At 44.6% G+C, this 22319-nt stretch overlaps 1 protein-coding gene and 1 pseudogene across 1 annotated transcript; one reads left to right on the top strand and one right to left on the bottom strand.

Moving 5' to 3' along the window:
* Positions 1–3660: 3660 nt before the first annotated feature.
* LOC143443073 (small nuclear ribonucleoprotein E pseudogene) lies at positions 3661–4313 on the bottom strand (annotated as a pseudogene).
* Positions 4314–5228: 915 nt separating this feature from the next.
* Positions 5229–17264, top strand: Aqp11 (aquaporin 11). The gene is made up of 3 exons (XM_034513529.2): positions 5229–6152; positions 14692–14808; positions 16933–17264. Exons 1-3 carry the CDS (start codon positions 5534–5536, stop codon positions 17010–17012), a joined length of 816 nt encoding a protein of 271 aa, XP_034369420.1. The 5' UTR covers positions 5229–5533; the 3' UTR covers positions 17013–17264.
* Positions 17265–22319: the final 5055 nt, after the last annotated feature.

Genomic DNA, 22319 nt, shown 5'->3' with positions numbered 1-22319 from the left:
TATGGCATCTTGGCCAGCCTTGAACTTACAGGATCTGCTCTGCTTCTGCCTCTAGAACATGTGGGCCAGCAAGCTTGCTCTCTTTTGTACTGTATTTTAATTTCCTGATCTCTCTTCTATAGTATAAAAGAACAAAGAAGGTCTTTGATGTTATTTCACTAAAGCTAAGATGTCCTAGCTATAATGTCACTCTGGAAGGGTATTAGCGATTTCCTGACTCTGAAAAGAGGAAGATGATTTAGCTGATGTAAAATGTTCAATCTCAGGTAATTAACTAAAGCAGCAGTTGGCAACGTGTGATTTGTGACCCCTTCCGAGAGTAGAATGACCCTTTTCGCAAGGGTTGGCCTAAGACCATGGGAAGACACAGATATTTATATTACAATTCATAACAGTAGCAAAACTACAGTTACAAAGAAGCAACAAAAATAATTTTATGGCTGGGGGCCACCACAACAATATTAAAGGGTCACAGCATTAGGAAGATTGAGAACCACTGCTCTAAAGGTTTATGCTGTGCCAGGGATAAAGACAACTACATTCAAGTCTTTCCACAGTGTCAGAATTTATTAAATAACAATAAACGCACAAGATTTTTTGTTGGTTTTGTTGGTTACAATTTGCCAAGTAGTCTGGATTTCCCTTGATATCTGGCCATTGGCAAACACAAGTTTTTTTGTTCCGTGTATTTAGTTATTTTTGAAACAGAGTCTCGTGTAGCCAAAGATGGCCTTCAACTTGTGATCCTCCTGCTTCGAGTGCTGGGATTACAGTTGTGGTACGCAGTTGTATACCACCATGCCTGTTATACCCGAAATTAATCACTTCTACAAACTCTTAAACCATACATTAAACACCGCAGCAACTGTATCTATAGCTGTGTATGTACTTAGGTTATAAAATGGGATGGAAAGGGGCTTCAAGGGCCACAGTTCATCAAAGGGCTCAAAGAGGCCTTACTAGAAGCAGAGGTAGAGAGCTGACACAGGCAGCCGCTGGAGGTGGCTAGACCAGACACTACAGACCCGGCTGGAGAGCTCTTGGTAGCATACAAAGCCGCAAAGCTGAGCTGCCCAGAGGCAGAAGCATGGAGGACACATATAGCACTAGGTGCAGACAGATGAACAGACAGAGAAGTGGACAGACAACAATACTAGTGGGCTGCATCAAGCAGTGGCTACCAAACTGAGGGGAAGTTTGAGGCAGTAAGGAGTTCTCTGCCTGTCAGTCCCTGGCCACACACACCAAGCAGTTAGATGATAGGCTGACGGGGCTGTTGCCACCTGGTGTGTTTGGTGCCCTCCGGTAAGTTCTAGTTTATATGGTTTTAAAGACTTATTTGTATTTATGTGTATTGGGTGTGTGCCTGTGTGAATATATGCCCTTTGTGTGCAGGCGCCCATGGAGGGCAGGAGAGAGTGTGTGAAGCCCTAGATCTGGAGTTCCAGGCAGTGTGAGCTCGTACCACTGAGCCATCTCTCCAGCTCTCTGATGTAGCTTTAATATGCCCATGTGCTAATATGTTCCCACTTTGTACATCTCTTAAGAAGAAATTATTAGGCTGGGTGTGGTAGCGCCCGCCTTTAGTCCCAGCACGCAGGAGGCAGAGGCAGGTGGATCTCTGTAAGTTTGAGGCCAGCTTGGTCTACATAACAATTCCAGGACAGCCATAGCTACATAAGAAAGAGACCCTACCTCAAAAAAAAAAAAAAAATCAAAAGAAGAATAAATGTTCAGAGGCCAGAGCAATGGCTCAGTGGTTAAGAGTACTTCCTGTTCTTACTGGGATGTGGGTTTAATTCCCACGACCTACATAGAGATTTACAATCACCCATACCTCCAACTCCAGGGGACCTGATGCCTTCTTTGGCCTCCACATGCATTTGGTGTACCCACAGGCAGGCAAGCACTCATATAAGTGGCATAAAAACAAATATTTTAAAGAAAGAATTATCAGTCTGTGCCTCATGGCTGTTGCTGGACAGGTCTGTGGACATGAGGTACAGAGCCATTTATTTCTCTGTTTGCCCTCAAAATGGAGCCAAATGGAGACTGTAAAATGCAGTCACCCAGGACAAAGCACAGACTGAAAGCTGTTTTACACGGTAGGGAGCAGCTCAGAGCAGGGCTCAGCCTGTCGGCAAGGTTTGTTTGGTTCTTACTTCCTAATTGAAGCCATGTCCAAAGTCTACTTAATGACAATGTATATTGTGATGATTTTTAAATCCTTACCAATGTCCAAAAGACAGATTTTCTATATGGCTCTTACTAGCAAAACTGACTTATTAGCACATCAGGAAATGGATGCACGAGCATTAACTAATCCTCAGTCGAGTTCTGATTAACTAGGGTTGGTGAAGGGGTTACACTCACAGGACTGGTTTTAAAGCAATCTCTCCAAACAGCAATGGCTAAGAAATGGCTTTAACTTACCTTAGATTCTTTTGCTTGACATAAATAAAGAGAAAGAGCTTCATTTCTCTGCATACTTTATAGTTCATGAAATAGCTTTTTTGACTATTGGCACCACAGAAATCTAAGCATTAAAAAGGAATTTTCCTTCAAATTTGAGGCAGTCCTCTTACCTCAACCTTACCTCAGCAGGCAGGGTAGGGTAACAGATGTGAGCTACAGTCTGAGAGTCTTCATGAGGTTATAAAAGGGCCAGTTGAGACTGGGAAATAAGACTGAACTGTGGAGAACCTCACCCTCCTGACTGTGCTGCCCTGCCCTCTCATCTCTAGGAAATATATGAACCTGTGGTGGCAAAGCCATGTGGCACAAGACTGAGGCAGGATGGTGCTTAGTCACTTGGAACCTCCGAACTAAGGCAAGCATTGCAACATGCATCGACTCAGAAAATTGCTAGGCCCAAGGTCAGAGGAGCCTCCAGAGCTGTCTCCCACTCTTTGCTCACTGTGGGCCACCCACGTGGGTGAGTTCTTAGGAGTGTGGTGTTGGCATGAACTCTTGGACCCGGGCTGTTAAAACAAGGCGTTTCAATTTCAAGCTACTCACTAAATACTTCTGTGCTAGGCTCTGTGCTGAGGAGTTGCCATGATTTCTGAAACCAATCAGCAGTCAGCAGTACAGTGTGGGAGGAGACACGGCTCCTCACTGCTGACTACAGGAGCCTGAGGGGTTCTTTCCAGAGGCTCCTACTAGAGGAAGCTTTGGTAGGAATTATTGGGGAGAGTGGTGACGGGTTTGTCTATGTAGACCAGGCTGGCCTTGAACTCACAGAGATCTGCCTGCCTTTGCAGAGATTAAAATGTGTGCGACCACACAGGCTCAAATCTGGGATTCTTAACTTCAGTGCAGAAAAGAATTTCAGGATGAGTTGGTGTGAGGCAGGCTGGAGTTTACAAAGAAGACACTTTTGTTTACACACAGACATCAATAGAAAGCCCTCACGGATGGGACAACAGACAACCAAGTGTGGGTGTGGGCTTCTCAGTTCAGTGGCTCTGCCACAACTGCATGTTGATTTTAGAAGCTTTTAGAATTTGATTGATGGAGGTGTTTCTAAGGGCTGCTTCCTTACACACACACACACACACACACACACACACACACACACACACACACACACATCCTTTTTGGAAATATGATTATAGAGTGAGTCATAAGATGCCTTGGATACGACTACAGTCTGATGAGGTAAATCCTGGTCACAAAGGTTATTAAGGGAGATAAGATAGGTCTCTCACTAAATGGAGTTTCTCGTGGGAAAACTAGAAACTGTGGGGGAAAGGTTATATTTCCTTAATCCCCATTCTAACATTCTTTTCTGTGTGTGTGTGACAAAACAACCTTACAGCACGTATTGTTATAGAACAACATAAGGGACACCAAAACAATATGAATAAATGTTTCAGACTGTGTTCCCACCAGAAGACACCTTTTAAAACACTGCCTTCTCAAATCCTCCTGTCTTTGGAGCAGAGTAATATCTCCTTTTAGCATGATCCGGCCCAGCTGTTTTCTTGTTTTACAGTGAATCTCGTCTGCATCATCTAATACGAGATTCGTGCACTCATCAACACCAGTAATGCAGCCCTCTATCCAAATACTCACATACTCACACAGCCACACCAGAATCCGAGACCTGCCTGGCGAGGATCTGAACTGTACCATCACCCTCTGCCCTGCTGGCCCTGGCTGAGGTATGCCATGGTTGGAAGTCACAAAGACCACTCGAGGAGGAAGTCGCCTCAGAAAGTGACTTCTGGAACTATTTTAATATTCTTATTTGGGAAATCTATGAGGCAAACTTCACAACAGATGTTAACTGTGCTGGAGTACTTGACTCAGCTGGTGAGTCCTTGATCCAGGCTAGCTTCCTTTCCACGGCCCCTCAAACTCCCTTCTTTCCATCCTGCCTCAGGATGACCCAGGACTCTGGGAAGCCAACCTTTCCAAGGGTTTCCTCCCCATTTTGGACACCAATTGGATCAAGCAAACAATGATTTCTTAGTACTTTAATATCTCATGATGAAGATAACATAAACATTATAAACGTTGAGGACTTCATGCTAAGCCACCACCTGCAGGCAAGACGCTTCAGCAGGTAAAGGTGCTTAGCTGAGGACCTGAGTTTGACTCCTGGAACCCACTTTGTGGAAGGAGAGAACTACTGCAGGGGTTTCCTCGGCCACACATGAGATGGGCACAGTGAACCCCATAAATATATTTATATATAAAATGTAAAAATAAATAAGACAATTAAACAAATGCATTCAATAAAAATAAAACCAGAACCAACATTCAAAGTTTGGAAATAGTGACAATAGCTAGATAATAGTGTGAATATAGTTAACGTCAATTTTACACGTAAAATGGATACATATTTTTCCCCACACTTACGAAAAAAGTTCGGGCGTAGGTGAAGAAAACCAAGGCTCTAACACCCTGTCAAACCGGTCAAACCTCGGTTCTCACGCCCACTCCCAGTTGGTCACAGCTCCTTCCCTGAGGGTCACCTCCTCTCTCCTCAACCTCAGTCTCTCCTTTAAGTAAAAACGTGGTGGTTGCAAAGATGACCTTTGGGGTTCCGTGGAGTACAGTTTCCGGAGTGTGCAAAGATCAAGGTGGAGTTCCCGAGGCCACGCTCCGATCGCCACAGGCGCTGTTACCAGCGTGGCTTGGTCTTAGGCTCGGGGTCCGGCCGCAGGGAACCTAGAGCTCGGGTACCGCGCGCGTGCGCAGTGGTCTCGGGCCCTGGCCCCGAGCTGAGGGAGGCGGCGGCGGGCGGGTGCGCGCCGGGCTCTGCTGACCGTTGTCCCCTCCGCCGGTGCCCAGGGACAGCTCCCTCGCCGCCTCTCCTCCTCCCCTCCTCCCCCCCCCCTCCCCGGCTCAGGTCACATCTGCACAGCACAGCCGGGGAGGGGAGGAGCCCTCCAGCGCGGAACCCGGGCTTTTCACTCGGCCCGCCCTGAGGGGCGTGGGAGGGCGGAGCCGCGGACTTCGGACTCCAGCCCCCGACGCTCCTCTTTCCCTGACGCCCTCAGCCATCCCTAGCGGTGAGGGAGCCATGTCCGTGCTACTGGGGCTCCGGCCCGAGGTGCAGGACACCTGCATCTCGCTGGGACTAATGCTCTTGGTCGTGCTGTTCATGGGGCTGGCCCGCGTGATCGCCCGGCAACAGCTGCACAGGCCCATGGTCCACGCCTTCGTCCTGGAGTTTCTAGCCACCTTCCAGCTCTGCTGCTGCACCCATGAGCTCCAACTGCTGGGCGAGCAGGACTCCGCGCACCCCACCTGGACGCTGACACTGATCTACTTCTTTTCCTTGGTGCATGGCCTGACCCTGGTGGGCACAGCTAGCAACCCGTGCGGCGTGATGATGCAGATGATTCTGGGGGGTATGCCCCCCGACACGGGTGCCATGAGGTTGTTGGCTCAGCTGGTTAGCGCCCTATGCAGCAGGTACTTCATGAGCGCCCTGTGGAGCCTGAGTCTGACCAATTACCATTTCGACGGGAGGATCTTAGCTTGCAGGAATCCCATCCATACCGACATGTCCAAAGCGATCATCATAGAGGCCATCTGCTCCTTTATTTTCCACAGCGCTCTACTGCACTTCCAGGAGGTCCGAACCAAGCTTCGCATCCACCTGCTGGCTGCACTCATCACCTTTTTGGCCTATGCAGGTTTGTTATTCCTACTAAACACTTGGCAGTCCCGAGCGTCTAGGACCCGAGGTTCTAAGTTCTTTACCGATACATTGCGTCCCCTCCGCTAATGTGATGCGAATGCCTGCACCCTACCCTGGGCCATTTATTATTCGAACCGTCTTGCAGCCAGTGCCTAGCAGTTGGAGCCAACATACAGATCTTCATTCAGTGCTGTTTTGAACACCCAGAGAAAGCAGACACTCCGGTGCCGAAACTAAGATCAGCGTAGATTACTGCCAACGGCTTAAATAGCCTACAAGGGGATTGTTTTAATGTTAGAAAGGCAGCTTATCAGTTACAGTTCCCATGCCAAGGTGGTATAGATTGCTCCTGACACTCTTACTGAGAAAGGATCCGGTCTAAGAGTTCCTTGGAGCTTAAAGTGCATGACTGGTTAGTAGTTGGCCTTGGGGAGTAGCCCGTAGCTGCACTCACTTCCTACTTTTCCCCACACATTTCTTGTCATATCTCCTTCTGTTGAGATGCACGCGAACGTTTAAGTAGACTCTCAGGAAAGGTGTGTTTCAGGTTTAAAATTTGCTTGAAGATGCTCTTTAAAAACAAGTAATTCTCAGCCGGGCGTGGTGGCACACACTCCCATCACTCAGGAATCCCATCACTCAGGAAGCAGAGGACGAGGAGGATGTTAAGTTCGAGGTCAGACAGTACTAAATACTGAAACCCGGTCTAAGGAAAACAAAACAAAAAGCAGAAAGAAAGAAAACCAAATAAGCCTCCAGAAGTCTTATTTACTTATTTACTTTCACAAAGCTCAGCTGAAGTAGGAATTCAAAAATTGGTTAATGATAAAATGTGCCTTTTAAAAGAGAGTGTCATTTAAAATAATGAAATACTTTCACTGGGATAATAGTGGAATTATAAAAGAAATGTTTTCGAGGCATGAATACATAGATAAAGGAAACATAGTAACAGTCGAGAAACTGAGTAAAGTAGCTCAGTGGTAAGAGCCTGCCTAGCACTAGTAGGTTCTGGGCTCGAACCTGGGTACAATAAAAAAGTTCCTTGAAACACAGTAGAGGTATATACTTCAAGCGTATGCGTGACTTCCTAGGGTAGCATGAAAGACTTCACAAAGTTTCCTCCTTTGAATCTAGCATTGGTTTTTTAGTAGACACGCAGGGAAATACACTGTGTGGGGTAAGAGAAGTGGGCACGCGTGTATTTGAGGGGCCAGTGAGAATTTAAGCTAAAGCAGAAACTCGGCTCTGCAGGAGCAGTTATGCCACAGTATAGTTCTGTGTTTGCCAATTAAAGGAGCAAAGAGTTGTGCAGGTGACCCATGCCCATAATACTAGCACTGGAGAGGTAGAGGCAGGAGGAAGGTCTGCTACTGACTGGGTATGGGCCAGCCTGGGCTACATGAGACCTAGTCTCTAAAATCATACACACACGGGCTGGAGAGGTGGCTCAGTGGTTAAGAGCACTGATTGTTCTTCCAGAGGTCCTGAGTTCAATTCCCAGCAACACATGGTGGCTCACAACCATCTGCAATGTGTATCTGATGCCCTCTTCTGGTGTGTCTGAAGACAGTGGCAGTGAACTCAAGTACATAAAAGAAATAAATCTTTTTTAAAAACACACACAAAAAATAAAAATCTGAGATTGTTTTATAATTAAAAAAAAATTAAGGACACCTAGATCTTTCTCACCCCCGAACTGCTCCTCCTGCCTCTATTGATGGTTGTGAAGTTGGTGTTCTTCCTGTATTTTTATGCTTTAGCACCAAGTTACGATTCCACAAATAATGTATATACTATTAACTATTCCTGGGCTGGGGATGTAGTTCAAAGATAAAACTTTATGCAGATGGCCCTTGGCTCTTGTGAGGGGTAAAAATGTCTTTCAAAAGAGAAGCAAAGTGACACTTGGAGTTCTTCGTAAGTAAGCGGCCAATGGGGAAGGGCTCTAGAATGTCAGGTCAGTTTAAGGGTCTGAAGCTCTGCCACTTCCTTGACCTGTGAATACTCAGGGATAAGCCAATCTCTGATGCAGAGGTTCTCAACAATCTGTTTTCAAATCTCCGGAGGAGTTTTAAAAATATAGCCATTCTGGTACAGATATCAGAATCTAACTGCTCTGGGAAGGAGCCGGGGAAGTGGCAGAGTTTAAAGTTCTCCCCAGGAGATACCATTATCAAACTGGTTTTGAACACCATTCTTGAGTGGACCTGCTTTGTCCGGCTCAGCAGCCACTGGCTCCAGGTGCCTACTTAGATTTAAGTTAACCTTCAGCACCTTGGGCAGCAGACACATTCCCCCACAGTACTGGAGCTGGTACCCCCCCCCCCCCCCATTGGCAGGGCTGGAGACTACAGGAGTGGAACCAAATGCACACTGGTTATGAAGCTACACGAATTCACAATCTGTTACAGATGCATTTTCACTGCCTTTCTCCTAATATAAAGGGATTTGAGGACTCCCTAGGTACCTGTTACAGACCAAATCACATTGCTAAGAAATTCACGAGTTTTTTTTTTTTTTTTTTTTTGTTTGTTTGTTTTTTCTCTGTGTAGCCCTGGCTGTCCTGGAACTCACTTTGTAGACCAGGCTGGCCTCGAACTCAGAAATCTGCCTGCCTCTGCCTCCCAAGTGCTGGGATTAAAGGCGCGCGCCACCACCGCCCGCCCGGCATTCACGAGTTATCTTAATTCCCACATTTATCCACTGATGAGCACATTATTAGTCTTCCCACTTTAAGTAAAGCAAGTGGCACTCGGGAATGAAGTGACCTGGCCCAGGCAGCAGATGGCTCCCATTGCTGTCAGTTTAATAACATAGTTATCAGCATTGCCATAGTACGTTCCTTAAAGCACACACAGTTACAGACTGCCCAGCTATAAAAGGGAGTAAAGTTCTGACATATGCCACATGGATGAACATAATGTTAAGCAAAAGAAGCCCAATTAAAAAAAAAAACAAATATTGTATGACTCTGCTTCCAAGAAATACCTAAAACAGGCAGATTCAAAAATGAGAAAGTAAATAGAAGTTACTAACAAAACAGGGAGCGAGGACAGACTGGGCGGGGATGCATTATTGAGTAGGCATAGGATTTGTGTTTGCAGCAGTGACAAAAATCTATGTGAAAACTTAGGGTCAGGCGTGGTGGCTTAGTACTCGGGAAGCAAAGGTGAGAGGATCAGAAATTCAGGTAAGCCTGGGCTATGTAGTGAGTTTGAGGCCAGCCTAAGCTACGCAAGATCCTAGGATGAAAAAGGAAATAGGATAAAAAAGAAGACACTGGGGAAACTTTGGGGGCTGTGGCCATGCAACAACTGTGAATACAAAGAACAGCATGTGGCGTGTGTGATGTGTGTGTATGAAAACTTTAAAGCTTTTAATCATTATATGATTCTGTTGCCAATAAACCCTTACACTCTGGATTAAACAGGCTTCTAATTTTAGGATAGAGGCATCACTTTGCTCCTATGTAGTGTGAAACCTCAAGAGGGGCACGTGGAACGGGCTTGGGGTCCTTTTTGTCTAGAGTCTGTAGCCTAAGAGAACCCACCTTGGAAACGGCCACACTTGGACTTTTCATTCCTATTATTTTGCAGATAGTAAGGAATGACTGTTCCAAAGAGAACGGACTGCCTTGGACTGCTAGAATGTCTGATGAGGGTTTGAGCAACAGAGCTACAGGCTCATGGGATTGTGTATTCACCCATTTTTATGGTTGAAAACTAAGCCTATGGCTGAGTACATGCTAAACACATGTTTTTCCCAGCACTGAATGTTTATATGTAAGCAGAGGCCACTGATATGATACCAATTACATAGATATTGGTTTTCCTAACAAAAGGAAAAAGCTCTGTAGCTAAGCAGAGTTATGAACTATTTTTTTTTTTTAAGCTGGAGTCTTTTCTTGCTTTGTCACTACCTAGGCTGCCTTCAAACTCATTTGATCCTTCCAAGCTTCCTTTTTCTAAGGAAGTTATGTTTATTTATTTTGTATGTGTATGTGGGGTGGGGTGGGATGGGTGTGTGTGTGCACATGCTATAGCACATGTATAGGGGTGTGTGTGTGCATGCTATAGCACATGTGTTGGAGTTGAGGACAACTTTAGAGAGTCAAATTTCCCCATCCACCATGTGGGTCCCTCGGATTGCACTCAAGTTGTCAAGCAAGTGTCTGAAGCTTCAGAGCCATCTTGCTGGTTCCACCTCTGCTTCCTGAACAGTTGGGATTCCAGGCATGCAACACCAGGCCTGAGAGTGTTGAGCTATGAGCTATGAATGAAGTGACTGTAAGCAAATCTTGCTTAATTTGGGTCTTGGGAGAATGTACTTCAACAGTCAAGGTGAGCTCTGCGCTCATTTTCTATGCATAATTAGATACTTTAAAAATGTCATTGTAAACATGGAAGTTGTCTATATTGTTGTAATGTTTCTCATGTGTAGAATTTTAAATTATACCTGTCCATGACATAACGTCTGTGTCCATCTACAAACAATAAGCTGTGCGTACAGATCAGATGTGCTTTCCACAGTCTATAAACCAGGACTCGGCACAGCAATACCCGCACCAAGGAAGACTTTCAGACAAGTCTCCCTGCCCACTTTTCTCTAGTCTGGAGAAACTGAAGTGTTTGTCTACTTTATCCCCTTAATCCTTTGGGTTTTTACTCTCCTTCTGGCCACAGTTATAGGTGAGATCATTTGTCCAAAGAAAAACGAACTAAGATCATTGCACATGTTCTCATTTCAAAAGGAAATGGGTGCTGCAGAGACGGTTTAGCACTTGAGAGCACTGACTGCACTTCCAGAGGTCCCAAACTCAATTCCCAGCAACCACATGATGGCTCACAACCATCTATAGTATGATCTGACGTCCTGTTCTGGCACGCAGGTGTACATGCAGATAGAGCACTCATATAAAGTAAAAAAATAAAACAGGAAATGGATACAATCAATAATTTACAAATAAAAAAAAATTAGTTTCAGGATTGGTGAGATGGTTCAGTGGGTAAAGTCAATTGTCTCCAAGCCTTATGACCTGAGTTTGATCCCTGGGCCCCACCTGGTGGAAAGAGACCCGAGTCCTAAAGTGTCCTCTGACCACCACATCCCCCTCACCAAGTAAACGTGTGTTCAAACAAACCAATATCTAGCTTAAACAAAGGTCCCAAACCTTTTGCTATACCGGTGTAATTTGGTGTTAAGAGGCCAGGTTGAGTCAGGCTGTGCTGTTAGATATTTAATCGAGTCCCCAGTTTCCTTATCTTTAAGATGGATACCATGTCAATGGGTAGGAAGAACCATGTTTCAAACTTGCAGTTTCTTCCTGGCGTAAAGCAACTGGGGACGTGTGCTTTGTCCTTATTCCTCTGCCCTGCAGTTTCCCACAGATGTCCTGTATAACGCAGCCATTTTTGCAGGATTGCTACTCACATTCTATCTTCAGTAGTCAGCAGTGCAGCCTGAAGACAGCCCAACACAGGCAGCAGCACCCTGAGGAGGAATCCCCTCCCTGTGGAATCCACACCTCAGGCAGCCCAGGATCCTGCCTTCTCAGGGAGAGCTGGACTATGCTGGCTTCAAAGGCATGCAGCATGTCCAGCTCTACTTCTTAAACTCTTGAATTTTTAAGCTTTGCTTAATCCTTAGACCTGCTGTTAAATTTCAGCCTTTGTGAAATGGAGCTTAGAGAAACACAGTGAATGAAAGCACCCAAGCGTCACTGTCTCCTGGGAAGCCCACGTCTCTCCCAAGACTGTGCCCTGCCTTATCCTATAGGACTGACTATCGAAAAACAGAAGAAACCCACAGGCTGCTTCATTCTGTCTTTATTTATTGAACGCATAAACAACAGCTTATGAAACTGAACCTAATAATTGTGTTCATGTGAACAGAAAAAAGCACCACATCTACTCTGTATTTTTTCTTATATTTTCGGCTGCGAGCCTAGCCTTTATTGGCTGAGCTGTCTATCCAGCACCTCTGTATTTTTTCCTCATGGTAGTTGTTTAGTGTTTATCTTGGAGATTTATGTTCATAAAAAAAAATCTCTACTTTCTTCAAAATAGTATGTTATTCCAAATAAGCTTGTTTGTCTACACCTTTCTGGACATTTAGACTTCCTAGTTCCTTGCTATAAACTAACATTATCCAAGCCTTCTTGCACATGAATCACTGTTGCTCTAGGACAGCTGTTCTCAGCTGGGAACACCTGGAACACCTGGTGATATTTGAGGCTTTTCAATAGTTACAAAGCTGGCAAGGGGCGGGGCTACCAGCATCTAGTGGGTAGAGGCCAAAGTTGTCACTAAATGTACACAGGGCCACCTCTAACAACAAAGGATTATATAATAAACCAGCAAAGTGCCCACTTTGGGTTTTTACACATAAGCCACACCTGATATGGATTACTGTTTTAGTTACTATAGCTGTTGGTATGTAACAACCCATCTCCAAAGTCTAAAAGTATTAATAACTACTTATTTCCCATGATTCTTTGTGCTTTCTACCCAGTTGCTTAATGATTTGTGTGTGGATTGGTGCATGTGTGGGGGGTGCCCTGTGTTGGAGGAACACGTGTGTTGTGGGGTACATGTGTGAGGAACCCAGTAAAAATAAATGTACTCCTTTATTTTTGGGTGAGATGGGCAGACCCTTTGAGATCACTTGTGTAGCTGCTTTGTTTCAGCTGGCGTCAAAAGCCAAGAACCCTTGCTCACACCTGGCTGCCAGTGCTTGTCATCTGGTATCTGAAGCACTTTGGTTCCCCTCCATCCTCCAGCAACTTAGAACACTGCTTACAGGTTCGGGACATTGTTCCAAGAGAACAGTGAGGATTCCACGCAACACCAGTTCAGAAGTCTGCATTCAGAACTCAGCACGACCTCTGCTACCCTTTGCCAATTCAAGTCACAGAGTCAACCCAGATTTGAGGGACATCACGGTCCTGTAGCAGTTTTCACAGGGTTCTGAAGAGCACTGTGCTGAGAGGGTTAGAAGACAACGAAGTGAACGAGTTTTAGGATATAACAGACTTCATGGTGTTGGACATCTTCACATACCATGGTCTGTAGCACTGAGGTAAAGGAGTCATGAGGGCTGTGGCTCGGGCCATTCCTTTTTTTTTTTTTTTTTTTTTTTTTTAAGATTTATTTATTCATTCATTTTATGTATGAGTACACTGTAGCTGTCTTCAGTCAGACACACCAGAAGAGGGCATCAGATCTCATTACTGATGGTTGTGAGCCACCATGTGGTTGCTGGGAATTGAACTCAGGATTTCTGGAAAAGCAGTTAGTGCTCTTTAACCGCTGAGCCATCTCTCCAGCCCCGCTCGGGCCATTCCTAATAACTGTCCAGGGCACTTGTATGATCATAAGTCATAACACTGCAAAGATCTGGAAGTCTTTATCTTTCTGCCCTTGGTGTTTAGTACAAGGGAACTCAATTTACTTTTTGTTTTTGTGGAAACGAAAATGACCAGCTGCCAATCAGTTTCCTTGAATGCTAAGGGTAGCCATGTTTCATTAGGTTTAACATTCCAAAAAGACTGTTCCAGACTTAGTGCACGTTCTCAGACAGCACTGTTTATCACTGCTGTGCACGGCCATGCTGTGCTGTCAAGCTGCAATGTTAGAGAAAACGGCCATTGGTGAGTTTGGTCTCCTGCTCAATAGCTTCCTCTCAACATTGCCGTTGTTCTCAGCCTAGGAAATCTCATTAGGTAAATCCTACAAAAAACCCTTACCCAACTCTAGTTTACTGTTTTATCAAGACAGTTAACATGCGCTAGTGGTCTATGTCAGTGTCAGACTCTACATGCGTGAAGAAGCTTCCACTGGGAAGAACAGAAATGTCACTGTCTTGGGGTATTTCCTGGGTGTTTGCAAATGCACTGCTACACTCTGGGGAGTAGCTGACCAGTCATCCAGCCTTCCTTTCCATGCCCTGTGTGGTCAGAACCATAAACCCCTAAGCTATGTTGAGCGGGAACATGAGTCCACTGCTGGGCTTTGTGCAGTCACGTCTGAATGTTTATTTCTGTGTGTGCACATCCATCTGTGTGTGAAGAAGGCAGAGGATGCTGACTGAGTACACTTTGATCACTTCCCACCCTATTCTCTTCAGACAGGGTTTTGCACTGAATCTGAAGCAGGTCATTCTGGCTAGGCTGGCTGGCCATCAGGCTTCCCGGGTCCTGTCTCCACCCCACTTGTGCAGTTATGAGCTCATACAGCCATAGCCATCTGGGGAGCCGAACTCAGGTCTTCATGCGCCAGCAGCAGCACCCTGGCCCTCCAGGCTTCATTTCTTAACTTGTCTAGTTGCTCTTTTGAGTTCTGCCATTCAGTTGCTTCTTAGGGACACTGCTGACGAGAGGAGGCAGAGACCCAGCGGTAATGCGTTTTTGTCTATTTCACTTTCCATTTTAATACAAAGGCGTGTGTGCACTGGAGGGTCCCCAGACACTGTGCTTGTGTTAGCTGTGTCATTTCAGTCTTGCTTTCTTTGTAACAGATGTCTGTCTTTGCTCACAGGAGGGAGCCTCACGGGAGCTCTGTTTAACCCGGCACTGGCACTTTCACTGCACTTCCCGTGCTTTGACGAACTGTTCTCTAAGTTTTTTATAGTATACTGGCTTGCTCCTTCTTTAGGTAAGCATATTTTATTTATTATGCCTGAAAGGTTAGGGCATTTAAAAAACTAATTTATGTGTAGAGTGTTGTGCATGCATGAGTGTACACTGTATGTGTGCCTAGTGGCCCTGCAGGCCCTGCAACTGTTTTACAGATGGGTGTGAGCTGCCATGTGGGCGCTGGAACTAGAAATCAATTTCTCTGAAGAGCAACCAGTGCTCTTAACTGACAAGCCTCCAAATTAGATTATAAAGTATTTTAAAATATGACACACAAGAACTTAACTATGTCAATTTCTAAAGACAGAGAAGATTAAAAAAAAAAAAAAGCCCAACTTGGTTAACATGCTTGAAAAGCATTTTAATTTTATGCAGTATCCTTTGAAGCTGCGTATACACAGATGCATTTGTCTGTGTGCACACTTGTGGAGGCTAGAGGGTGATTTTTGCATCTGTCACTCTCTATTTTGAACATAAGGTCTTTTACTGAACCTGGAACCAACTCTTGTTTTAGTTAGACTGGCTGGCCAGCAAGCTCCAGTATCTATCCACCTCTGCCCTACTTCCAAGTGCTGGGATTACAAGGCATATGCTGTCATGCCTGACTTTTACATGGGTGCCAGGAATCCAGATTCAGGTCTTCATGCTAATACAGCGAGCACTCATCCAATGAGCTGGCTCCCCAGCTCCTGATGCCGTGTTTGAATCAGGGCTGCAAGTACAGTTTAGTGCCTGCCTGATGGGTGGGGGCAGTGAAGGGTAATTATTTCCATTCACAAATAATCTTTTAGCTGGGCCTGGTATACTGCCTGAAGTTCTCAGGAGGCTGAGGCAGGAGGATTACAAGTATAAGGCCTGCTTAGGCTACAAAGCAATTTTAAGTCCAGCTTGGACAACTTACTGAGTCCAGTATATGAGTCCAAAAGTATAAAAGGGGTGAGGGAATGGGGATACAGCTCAGTGGTAGAAAACTTGCCTAGCATTCACTAATTCTTGGGTTCTATTTCTAGTACCAAAATAATTACTACATAGTGAATTCAGACCAGCCTGTGGTACACGAGACTTACCTGAAAATAATAAAATCAATCAATTATTATTATTTTTTTGCTAAATAATTTCCCCTATGAATGTGTGAGTCCTAAACCAAATGTTATTTAATCATTTAGGTTGCTTTTCTTATTTGTCAGAGAGCACCGTGTGCAACAACGTTGTAGTCAATATAGCCTTTATGTGACTCCCAAGTCCCATTCACATTGATGCAATCTAGATCAGGGTAGGCATGTGGCCCACTAAGTACTTGCTTAGTATACATGTTGCTGGAGGTTCCATCCCTAGTATCAGAAAAATAAAAGTTCTCTTCTAAAGAGCGATCAGGGAACTATGATGACGACATACTTTATATAACTATTGGCATTTATGGCATTTCTTACTTTTATTTAGTCATCAGCTAAAAAAATGAGCAAACATCTATACAATAAAAATAATTTATAAAAATTGAGAAAAGAATGAAGAGTTAGGTTTGGGGGTGTTACTCAGTGGTGACGGCTTGTCTAGTGCACAGAGCCTGAACTTCACTCACATCAGTGTAAACATAACAAACACATAAATGAAGCACTATTAATATATATACTTTAAAAAACTATTCTATATTTAAAGACTTAGGCACTGGTTTTAGGGATTTCATGTGACATATCTGTAAAACCCACTATGGTAGGACTCATGAAGAGCGAGCAAGAGCCTGACGTGTATGTTTGAACTCTCTGGGTGAGCATGCACAGAGCTGTCAAGGCTTCCTCCTTCGGGGGCCCTCCTGCTCTCCAGAGATTTTTTTCCTTTCCTTAATCTTTGCTCTACTTAAAAACAACAAAACTTCCAAAGTGCTGTGAGCTCTTGCCTCCCAGGCCACCTCTGAGGCACGGAAGAAGCCCTGCCACTTTACAGAAGAACAAATGACTCAAGCCCAGGTTCTCACCAAGTCTGTCAGTGCCTTGTGAATCCGAGGTGCCCGCCCTATTCTTACGGTGTATGTAATGGTTTTAAGGACTTAAGAGAAACCCGAGAGCAGCCATGTTAACTCACACCTATGTAGCCCTTGTCGCCGTGCCTCCAGGCGTTGAGTTTACGTTCCGCTCTGTCTTTGCAGGCGTGCTGCTGCTGCTCCTCATGTTCAGCTTCTTCCTTCCATGGCTGCATCACAACCAAACGACTAATAAAAAGGAGTAACTGCCCCAAAGATTCAAACAACGTCACAGGACGTCAAGCTGGATGTGGCCATCTGAGCACCTTCCAAACTCTGGACTCGTCCTGTTTCAACTTCCTTTGTGGAAGGCAGATGGTCTTAATGTCTTCACTACCTGGACTTAAACTTACTGTGAAATGAGGTAGCTTGTATTTCTCAGTTAAGACTTGTTCTTTTGAGTGATGTATTAAATGCTGCTAGAAAAGGCTCATTCATTAAACCTCTATAAACCCCAAGTCACTATTAACTGTGATGAAAAGAACAAGAGAAAATAAAAGTGAGGTGGGAGAGGGCTGGTCAGGCAGGACCAAGAAATTCTGTGTCAAGTGAGCCTCTAAAGGAGGTGGGCTCACTCACAGGCTCCACAAGGTGCTTTCTAGCCACAACTTCTTAGTGACACTATCAATGGTGGCATCTTTTAACCAGAAACTTGTTTTGGGAAATACCTTTTATATCCACTAATCCTCAAGAGGTTTCCCATTGGTTTGACACAGGGTCTCCCTTGTAGCCTGGCTGGCCTGAAGCTTCCTGTGTAGACCAGGCTGGCCTCAAACACACAGTGATCCTTTGCATCTGCTTCCCAAGTGCTGGGGTTACAGGCAGGGATGCGCCACCACAACCAGGGTTTTCTGCTTTGTTTTTATCTTAGGGTAAAGACACTTACAGTGTAGCCCAGGCTGCCCCTGAACTCACCATCGTCCAAGTGCTAGGATTCTAAGTATGCACTCACGACTGACTGCCTCAGGCTTCCTAGATTTTACATACCTAAAATATTTAAGCTGACAATTTTAGCCAAATTGTCTTAATGCACACACAGCCAAGATCTGGTCTTTTCATGTTCCCAACTGCATGTCACAGCCACCTGGAGAGGCAGGTGGGTTTTCTTTGTGTTCCTCATTTTGTAATGATACACTGAAATGCTCAGGAACAGCTAATGATATATGTGGAAATGGATTCTAACCTCCATTTTCCGCATGATCTGCTAAGCTTTACCAGGTGTGCTGTGACATCCCCAACGCCAGGGGCAAATGTTCGTTTTACACTCCCATGGCTGCAGCTGTCAGTGACTGCAGGAGAGGTCCTGAAGAAAACATCTAACTCTCTGAATTACATTTAAAACTCAGCATTTGTTCTTTTTCTTCTTTGTGTATGAGTGCATCTGTGTGCATGTATATATACAGGTACTCAAGGAGGCCACAACAGGGCGCTGGGTCCCCTACAGTTAAGAGTTTCAGGTGATGACACGCTGTCCTGTGGGTGCTGGGGACCAAACTTAGGTCTGCTGGAAGCGCAGCAAGTTCTCTTAGCCACTGAGCTATCTCTCCAGTCCTCATTAGTACATTTAGGAGCTTAAAAAGCCTGTTTTCCACTGCAAGCCTTACTGAAGTTCAGTTTATTAATTTTATTTCATTTTTTGTGTGTAAAATGTGTGGGTGCATGCCTGCTATGGCATACATATGGAGGTCAGAGGACATCTCCACAGAGCCAGTTCTGTCTTTATCTGGTTCTGGTGATGGAACTCGGTTGCCAGGCTTGTGTTGCAAGGCTTTAATCCCGCTAAGCCACCTCGCAGGCTTGAAGTCTAATTACAAAAAATCCAGGCCATAATACTGGCTTTTAAAAGGGGGCTGGGGGAGGGGAATGAGAGATGAGTGAAAATGAACACTCGGCAGCTAAGCTGGCAGTAACGTACACTGCGTGGGGATGAGCTTACAGACTCGGAGGTCAGTCAGGTGACCAGAAGCTCTAGTCATATGGATCATAATAGTAGTTAAGTGTGAGGCTTCAGAATTGTGACCCCATGATTAAATGCATGTGCCCTCAAAGCCCTCCCCCAGGGATGTGCTTCCTCCAGAAGTGTGCACCCCTAAACCTGCCTCCAAATAAAACCTTTTTTAAAAAACATTCTTAATAGGAGGACTAAAAGGGCTGACAACACAGATAACTGTCCATAGCTAATGGCCCGCTTTTAACTGAAGTCAGGTCTCCCTGTATTTAAACAAAAGCCACTTTCACATATATTTTTTACCAAAAACCTCATAGTTCCGGCTTCTTCAAATTGAGGCCTCAATTCTATCCTGGCAAAACTACCAAATAATGACTGTTCCTTTAAACAACCCTTTGCCTTCCGAAACGTTCTCTAGTTCGATGGCTTCTCATAGAACACAGCTACTTATACTTCAGTGACATGTATGCTTCACAGGTTGACAGAGAGGGGAAGGGTTGTTACTGTGAAGATATCGACCCTCTGACCTCCCGCAGTGACTCTGAGTTTGTGTCCCTAGAGTCTGTCGTCTGCCCTGCATTCCTCTCAGGGTGGTGCTTTTCTCTCTTCTCGACTCACTGCTGTTTGTTGCTTGTGTTCTAAGTTTTTTTTTTTTTTTTTTTTTTTTAAAGATTTTAGTTTGGGAAAGTGTTAGGAGGTGCAGCCATCTGGAGAGGTGTGTCACTGGAGTGGGCTTGAGTACATAACGCAGCCCTGCTTCTGTTCTGCCCTGGTATATACTCGTGGTTAAAGATGTAATCTTTCGGTTTTTGTTCCTGCCACACGTCTGCCACTTGTCATAATGGACTCTCATCCTTTCAGAACCGTTAAGCCAAAATAAACACCTCTTTCCTCCAGTAAAGAAAGCAATTTAATGTGTATGTATGTGAATATATGCCACGTGTGTAGGCGCCTATGGGCCAGAAGAGGCCTGGTGGATCCCCGAGAGCTGGAACTCCAGGCAGTTCAGAACTTGGGTCCTCTGAAAGAGCAGTATGTGCAGTAACCACTGAACCACCTCTCCCACCGCCTTAAGATCTTAGTCCCTGCCTCTTTGTGGAGCAAACTCAAGTTGTGTCTTGGTAATTGAAACAAAGGATCCTTCCAGTGTCTTGGTCTCTGAGTACCTTGGCTGTCTCTTCTGATAGCTGTGTCTTTGTTCTGCCCAAGTTCTACCTTAACTACAAGCTTGCTATTACCAGTAAATAAAATATGAGCTCGAATACTCTCACCTCCATTTCTACTTCTTCAGCTCCTTCACTAGTCAGTCAGTCACTAGACTTGACGAGTCCCCAGTGATCTCAAGCCCTCTCTTCTATCTACAGAGACAATCACTGTCACAATGCCTGCTACATCCTTAACGCCCATCTCCCTCTATCATACTAACTAACATACACAGGAACTGTAACTAAAGCAAATGCAACTGTGTTTATTCTATTTGCAACAGAACACAATGTCCACTTATTTTTTCCCATCTATCCACATACATATTTTAGCTTCACAGTTACAGTAGACAATGTACATTTCTCATAAACCAGCATCTATGAATCCCTCCTGTGTGAATCTAGACAGGGCCACTATGCTTCCATTACAAAGGCAGAAAGGGCTGGGTTTTACAACTTACACACACACATAAGGCCAGCTAACATCATCTTGAATGTGGTGAACTCAGACAAGGCAACAGTCAAGACACTAGTCTAACAACAGCAGAGCATCCACACTATGTAAATACCACTGGTCCCTAACTTTCTTTATGGATCTGTTTTATTTTCACCCTTTTGCTCAGTTTTTCCCCCACTGACCTTTTTTTAGAAAGCAATGCTGAGGAGAGTCCAGGCTTCGTGTGTGCTAGGTAAGTGCCACACCACTATGCTCCATCCTTATCTCTCCAACGGCTTTGGATGGACTTACCATTACAATTTTGTTAAGAGTTTTACAAAAATTGTTGTAGTACCCTCATGTTGAGCAGCTTAACTATCTGCTCTACACAGTGTACCTAACAACTGTTTATTTGGGAAGACTTGCTTTCTGTCATAATGTTGTCAGCCATTCACTGTTCCTGCTGCTAGGACTGATAGAGTCACTTCCTTCTCCTACCCACCTGGTCTACTGGAAAGCAGACACTCCAGTGCATTAGATCTGTTTATAAAGCACAAAGAACAACCTGCACTGAAGGCCTGCAGGCCCTACAAGAAAAGCTCAGACTCTGAGATGTTTAACTGCTTCCTGGAGTTTTTGTTTCAAGTTTCTCAAACGTATTCTAATCTGGTGGCGGGTTAGTCACAGCTTCTCTTCAGGAAGTCAGTGCCAGGGCTAGCATGCAGTCTGGCTGGCAGTACCTGCCAGCAACACAAAGAGCCCCGAGCTTGATCCCTATAACCACGGAAGACTGGGTGTGAAGGCACATGTCAGTAATCCCAGGCTTAGGAGGTGGAGGCAGGAAGGTGTAAGTTCATAGTAATTTTCAACTACATGGCAAATTCAAGCCCAGTCTGGACCTCATAAGATTCTGCCTCAAAATAAATAAATAGATAAATGAAGTCAGCACTAACCTTGTCAATAATGAACAGCTATTGAGCTATTTTCTAGGTACTATTATAATAAGCAATTCATATATACTAATAATTAATAATCTCTAAAACAACCCTAAAAATTCCAAGCTATATCAATTACCCTGTATATGCTTTTACTTAGTCCAGGCTAGCCTCAAACTCCTGATCCTCCTGCCTCTATCTACTAAGTGCTGGTATTACACTCATGTACCTAGTATGACTTCTCATTTAAAATTATGAAATTCTTCAACTAGACACCAGGTTATATGTATGGGTTTTGCCTATATGTTTGTGCACCAAGTGTACACAGTTCCTTCAGAGGAACTTCAGAGGAAGGTTGTCAGATCCTTTGGAAGAGCAGCCAGTGCTCGTAAAATGCACTTTTTAAAGGCAGTTTTCTAACCTTAGTATGTTTCTGGTTTTTAATGACAGAACTAAAAACAAAACTAACCCTATTTTGGGGGGATATTTCTTCTTTTTGTTTTTGTTTTTTGTTTTTTGAGACAGGGTTTCTCTGTATAGCCTTGGCTGTCCTGGAACTCACTCTGTAGACCAGGCTGGCCTCAAATTCAGAAATCCGCCTGCCTCTGCCTCCCAAGTGCTGGGATTAAAGGCATGCGCCACCACCGCCCGGCTGGGGATATTTCAACAAGTCACACTTGGGAAGAAAGTCCATAAGGTCATGCAAGCAGCTCAATTCCAGTAACACTAAAATTAAGCTTGAAAATGAAGAAATAAAGTTAAAATACAATCAGTAAATGTTGGCTTGCTGATAATTACAAATTTATTATTATTTATTATATTTTTTGGTTTTTTTGAGACAGGGTTTCTCTGTGTAGTCCTGGCTGTCCTGAAACTTACTCTGTAGACCAGGCTGGCCTTGAACTCAGAAATCCGCCCGCCTCTGCCTCCCGAGTGCTGGGATTAAAGGCGTGCGCCACCACCGCCCGGCTATTATTATTATTATTGTTATT

This window comes from Arvicanthis niloticus, chromosome 1 (genome assembly GCF_011762505.2).
Source record: "Arvicanthis niloticus isolate mArvNil1 chromosome 1, mArvNil1.pat.X, whole genome shotgun sequence".
Classification (NCBI taxonomy): Eukaryota; Metazoa; Chordata; class Mammalia; order Rodentia; family Muridae; genus Arvicanthis; species Arvicanthis niloticus.
Note: the sequence above shows the minus strand (reverse complement) of the source record. Positions and strands in the feature narration are given on the sequence as shown.